The sequence below is a fragment of the Pan paniscus genome, chromosome 6 (assembly GCF_029289425.2).
Source record: "Pan paniscus chromosome 6, NHGRI_mPanPan1-v2.0_pri, whole genome shotgun sequence".
In the NCBI taxonomy this organism is placed as follows: Eukaryota; Metazoa; Chordata; class Mammalia; order Primates; family Hominidae; genus Pan; species Pan paniscus.
In genome coordinates, this window is record NC_073255.2 from 139,911,153 (window position 1) to 139,917,420 (window position 6,268).

General features: G+C 46.0%; 1 protein-coding gene across 2 annotated transcripts in view; it reads right to left on the reverse strand.

The window, feature by feature from the left end:
- Window positions 1-6,223, reverse strand: part of FBXL13 (F-box and leucine rich repeat protein 13) — a 263,877-nt gene extending 257,654 nt beyond the window's left edge. Inside the window, exon 1 of one of the 2 annotated variants that reach the window (XM_008963814.5) lies at window positions 6,089-6,223. In XM_008963814.5, the coding sequence (XP_008962062.1) occupies window positions 6,089-6,163 (75 nt within the window). In that variant the 5' untranslated portion in view covers window positions 6,164-6,223. The remainder of the gene's footprint in view (window positions 1-6,088) is intronic. The other variant, XM_008963808.7, reaches the window with a different exon arrangement.
- Between the last annotated feature and the right edge of the window lie 45 nt (window positions 6,224-6,268).

Consider the following 6,268-nt stretch of genomic DNA (forward strand, 5'->3'; position numbering starts at 1 on the left):
CTGGGTAGGAAAGAGGACAGGGCTGGGCCCAGGCAGAGAAAGTCTACAAATGGGAAGAGAAACCAATAGGCTTATGGTGGTGGCACGGGGGTAACATGACAGGTTAGAAACTTGAGGTGCCCCAAGTGTGGCCACTGTCTCCCATAAGGCAGTGAGTTCTGGGAGTGTTCACACAGGAGGCTGAGGAGCTAGAACATCAACTCCTACAAGGCAGAGTGAGTCTTTCATAATCTCAGGGAAGGAAGAGGAAGCCTGCCTCAAACATACAGCCAGCATAACCTTCAATGTACTTGCCAGATTATAAAGTTGAGGGCCCACGGCCGCCACGCCATCTGGGAAGTAAGGAGCACCTCTGCCCAGCCGCCCCACCATCTGGGAAGTGAGGAGCGCCTCTGCCCGGCCGCCCCACCGTCTGGGAAGTGAGGAGCACCTCTGCCCAGACGCCCCACCACCTGGGAAGTGAGGAGCGCCTCTGCCTGGCTGTCGCCCCCTCTGGGAAGTGAGGAGGCCCTCTGCCCTGCCGCCCCACTGTCTGGGAAGTAAGGCGCACCTCTCCCTGGCTGCCCCACAGTCTGGGAAGAGAGGAGCGCCTCTGCCCAGCCACCGCACCTTCTGGGAAGTGAGGAGCACCTCTACCTGGTCGCCGCCCCATCTGGAAAGTGAGGAGCGCCTTTGCCCGGCCGTTGTGCAACCCTCGAAGTGTGAAGTGGCAGCCTTGTGTGTGATTTTTATGCCCTCCCCAAGTTTGCATTTTTGATATTAAAGTTTACTTTCAAAAGTTTTAAATTGGGGAATATATATACATATATAAAAGTTGAGGGCCTAGAAGGGAAACTAAAGAGCTAAGCTTAAATACCTCCGAAGAGCAGAACCAAATCTCTCACAATCTTTCAGTCTGAGGAGACAGAGACTGGCTAGCTTCTCAATCAAAAGCCCAGAAGAGCTATGCCTGAGGAATAGGGATGAACCAGATGTAAACCGAACCCAAATAAATCCACAGTCCAAGCTCAACACAGATCAGTCCCTTCCTGGACTGAGGTCATGAGCTCTGTACCCTATACAGAGGAAAGGACGAACCTTTGCTGGCGAAAGAGTATATCATCTGGAGCTTCTATTGTTCTTTTCTCACACAATGTCCAATAAAAATAAGAAATTACTAGGTATGGGCTGGGCGCGGTGGCCCATGCCTGTAATCCCAGCACTTTGGGAGGCCGAGGCAGGTGGATCATGAGGTCAGGAGATCAAGACCATCCTGGCTAACACGGTGAAACCCCGTCTCTACTAAAAATACAAAAAAATTAGCCGGGCATGGTGGCGGGCGCCTGTAGTCCCAGCTACTCGGGAGGCTGAGGTAGGAGAATGGCGTGAAGCCGGGAGGCGGAGCTTGCAGTGAGCCGAGATCCTGCCACTGCACTCCAGCCTGGGCGACAGTGCAAGACTCTGTCTCAAAAAAAAAAAAAAAAAAAAAGAAATTACTAGGTATGTACGAAGGCAGGAAAATGTCTTGAATTATCAACAGAAGAAAATAAGCAATAGAAGCAGACCCACAAATGATCTGGATATTCAAGTTAACAAATAATGATTTAATGTATTTTTTTATGTATTTATTTTATTTATTTTTTTTTTTTAGAGACACAGTCTCACTCCATCACCCAGGCTGGAGTGTAATGGTGTGATCTCAGCTCACTGCAACCTCTGCCTCCTGGGTTCAAGTGATTCTCATGCCTCAGCCTCCCAAATAGCTGGAATTACAGGCGTGCACCACCACACCTGGCAAATTTTTGTATTTTTAGTAGAGACAGGGTTTCAGCTGGTCTCGAACTCCTGGCCTCAAGTGATCCACCCACCTCGGCCTCCCAAAGTGCTAGAATTACAGGCATAAGCAACAAACAATAATTTTAAAATAACAACCATCAACATGTGTGTTGATCCATTTTGCACTGCTATAAAGAAATACCTGAGGCCAGGTAATTTATAAAGAAAAGAGTTGTATGTGGCTCAGGGTTCTGCAGGGTGTACAAGAAGCATGGTGCCAGCATCTGCTCGGCTTCTGGCGAAGGCCTCAGGAAGCTTTTACTCACTGCAGAAGGCAAAGGGAGCCAGCATGTCACATGGGAAGAGAAGGAGTAAGAGAAACAGCTAGAGGGAGGCTCTTCTAAACAACCAGCTCTTGGGTGAACTAATAGAGGGAGAACTCACTCATTATCACAGGGGAGGGCACAAAGCCATTCTTGAGGGATCTGCCCACATGACTCAAATACCTCCCACTGGGCCCCACCTCCAACACTGGGGATCAAATTTTAACAGATTTGGAGAGAACAAATAAAGAAAACAGAAAAAGGCAAACTGAATGAAAAGATGCATAATTCTAATAATCAGAATTTATTTAAAAATCAAATTGACATTCTAGAACTGAAAAACATGTCTAAAATTAAGATTTCATTTGATGTATTTAAGAGTAGACTGGACACAGCATAAAACAAAATTAGTAAACTTGAAAACCATCAATGAAAAAGATCCAAACTTGAGCTCAAAAAGAAGAAAATGGGGAAAAAGCAGAAGAGATCAAAAGAGGCATGTAGAACAAGGTAAAGAAAAAGAAAAAAAAAAGCTAACATATGTACGATTGGAGTTCCAAAAGGAAAAGAGAGAACTGAATAGAAGTACTATTTGAAAAGAACCAAGAATTTTCTAAAACGGATGAAAAATATCTATCAACAGATTCAGTAAGCCCAGGGGACCAAGCAGGATTGTTTAAAATGTTTTTTAATTTTTTATTTTTTTAGAGATAGGGTCTTGCTCCATCACCCAGGCTGGAGTTCAGTGGTGCAATCATAGTTCACTGCAGCCTCAAATTCCTGGGCTCAAGTGATCCTCTCCTCTCAGCCTCATGAGTAGCAGGGACTACAGGTGTGAGCCACTAAGACAAGTTAGCTTTTTTTTTTTTTTTTTTTTTTTTTAATTTTTGTACACACAGGGTCTCACTATGTTACCGAGGCTGGTCTTGAACTCCTGGCAAGCAATCCACCTGCCTTGGGCTCTCACAGTGCTGGGATTACAGTCATGAACCACCAAGCCAGGCCTGATTTTTAAAAAAATCAGTCTCTATTCAAGAGATTTGCAGGAAAATGATATTGTAGGTAGAAAATCAGGTTTTATTTAGGACAGGTAGATGAAATTCAGAAGAGGTTAAATATACAGGGAAAACTTTAATGAAAGGTTACTTATGTATTCCAAGGCTTGCAGAAGATGGGTTTTAGAAAAGTATAAAACCTACCAGACATGGTGGGTCATGCTATGGTGGGTCATGCCTCTAATCTCAGCACTTTGGGAGGCTGAGGCGGGTGGATCACCTGAGGTTAGGAGTTCGAGACCAGCCTGACCAACATGGTGAAACCCTGTCTCGACTAAAAATACAAAAATTAGCTGAGCATGGTGGCAGGTGCCTGTAGTCCCAGCTATTTGGGAGGCTGAGGCAGGAGAATCGCTTGAACCCAGGAGGCGGATGTTGCAGTGAGCTGAGATGGCACCACTGCACTCTAGCCTGGGCGACAGAGCTAGACTCTGTCTCAAAAAAAAAAAAAAAAGTATAAAACCCACCTGGGAAATTGAGTCAGATAAATAAATGTACAGACAGGATATGAGGCAGAATGGAATTCATCTTGATATTCTCTTAGGAGAAATGGGTAATGAGTTTAAGGTGGGTGTGTGGGGCCCAGAAGATTGCTCCTTTGCACTTCCTGCTAGTGTGCTAGCAGAGGTGAGTGAAGGACTCCTCAGGAGAACATGATCTTAGACAATGGAGAATGCATATAAGGGCCTCCTCTATGGGTGCAGAACAATGCGGTAAGCTGGTAAGGAAGGAATGCTTTCACCCAGAGGGGGAACTGGGGACTGCCTCATTGCAGCTTTGTGATGTTATAGTAACTGGCGGCCTAGATGAGAAGAGGCCATCCCTTCCTTGATGTACCCTGACTCTCAACTCAAGTCCATTTCTGCCACCTGCTCCACCGCCATATCACAGACTGAGCCATCACTCAGAATGGCTGCACCCTGAATTGTAAATATAAACGTTCCACTTTCTGACCCCCACCTCCTGTGTTTCCAGCTCCCTCACTTAATTACTCCCTCTACTTCTCTTCACTCACCTCTTAGAGGAGTCTTCACTTTCTGTCCATATATCAGTATGACATCCTTTTCTCATTTCCCACTGAGTCCTTAGAGTCCTTGGCCCATCACTTCAGATACTCAGGAGCTTAGCTCCCTAACCTACTGACTTTCCATTCTATTAATATATGCCTGGCAAATTCCTATCCCAGACGAAGTCAACTTGGTTATCTCTGTACCTACATCTGATTTACTGACTGCTACTTGAGAAAATCACACAACCGGGAAGATGGGTACCATTCTCCCTACGTATTTTCAAGCACAATTGTATAGAGGTACAACACGAAACTCACTGTAATAAATTAAAACAATACAGCTATGGACAGAGTAAAAAGTTAGAATTCTCCATCTCCTCCCCCAAAACCATTCCACAAGACATCTGTTATTAACAGTTTGGCATAGGTTCTATGCATGCACTATTGTCTTAAAGCTAGATATATACACATATATGGACATAAACACATATACAACATATATGAAATCAAATGGACAGCTAGAGCAGAATGGACAGTTGCTAAGCAACTTGCACTTTTTCTTTTTTACTTAATAATATGTGTTGGGAGCCAGCCATGTGGTGTATGCCTGTAGTCCTAGCTACTTGGGAGGCTGAGGTGGGAGGATCAATTGAGCCCAGGAGTTTGAGGCTGCAGTGAGCTAGGATGGAGCCACTACACCCTAGCCTGGGTGGCAGACCAACACCCCGTGTCTCAATAATAATGATGATAATAATAATATGTCTTGGAGGACATTTCTTCTTAGTAGGTACAGATATACTTTATTCTACATAATGCCTCATTCGCTTAGTCACTCTAGGTCATTTACTATTTTTACTATGAAACAAAGTTATAATGAATATCCTTGTACATCCTCCTGAACACATGTGCAAGTATTTCTCTAAAGTAGATCCCTAGAAGTAGAAATGCTTGGTTAAAGGGTACATGTATTTAACATCTTAATAAATATTTCTCAATTACCATCCAAAAAAGAGACGGGTGGGGGGTCTCTACCAAATTGCCCTCCCAACCGCCTAGGAGCGTTACTACCCTCAGGTAGGACCTCCTCTTTCTTTCCCTAGACAAGTCTCTCCCTCATTCTCCACATAACGTATCTTTGCTCGAACCTCCTACTGCAACAACATCCCCATCCCCACTCAAACACGCACATTCTTGGTAAATATCTCACCAACTAATTGTAGAGAAAAAAAAGAGGTCAACAAAGGTAAATGTTCTCAGCTTCCTACCCCCAAACCTACAAAACCTAATGTCTATCCCCTTCCTGTCTTCCTTCCCTCCTATTATAACGGCAGTAGGAGGGCAGTCCTTCCTGTTGTCTAAAGGCAATCCTGGTTGAGAGGGTCCTTACCTTCACAAAGGGCTGACTACACTGACCAAAGGGCTCAGCTTCCACTCTTCCCTTAGCTAACCTCCATCTATTTTCTGCCCTCATGGCTCCATGGAAACCTCAGGCTCACCTTGGGCAGAATCCAGCTCGTTATCTTAGGTGACTAGTGCCTACTCCCTACTTCTGACAACATTCTTCATAATGCCAGTCTGCTGATTTTCCTCCTCAGGCTCTCTGGCACTTCTTTCTCACTCCTCCACTCCTCAGGTACTTCTTGTCCAAACCTTAAAATCTGAGTTTGGGGTTTCCGATCTGGGCCTTGTGCTCATTCCCCCTGGGAGATGTCACCCATTCCCCACGTGCAGCCACCATCACCCTCTGTTTTCTCTCTAATTAGCGTCTTCAGCCCTGATCGCCTACAAGTCCGAATTTGACTTCACTTTCTCGCATTCTGCCCCGCCTTCCCTCCACTCCTCCCCAACCCCGAAACCTAGTCCCTCCTCCGGGAAGTCTTTCCTGACTCCTCCCCCTTCTAACTCCCCACCGACGGTCTGTGTCCGCTGCCACGCGTGTCCAGTACCTCGCAGACCTGAGGAATGTAGTTCTCCTTGAAGTAGTTCTTCAGCCTCGGGTTGGCATTGCGTAGCGAGGCCATGGCCCAAGGCCTGACGGAGAAGCTGCGATAGTACCCTCCCCGCGCTGGGACTAGGGGCCGGGCGCGTGCGGGCGTTGTCCCGGCAACCAGGGGGCGGGGCTGGGC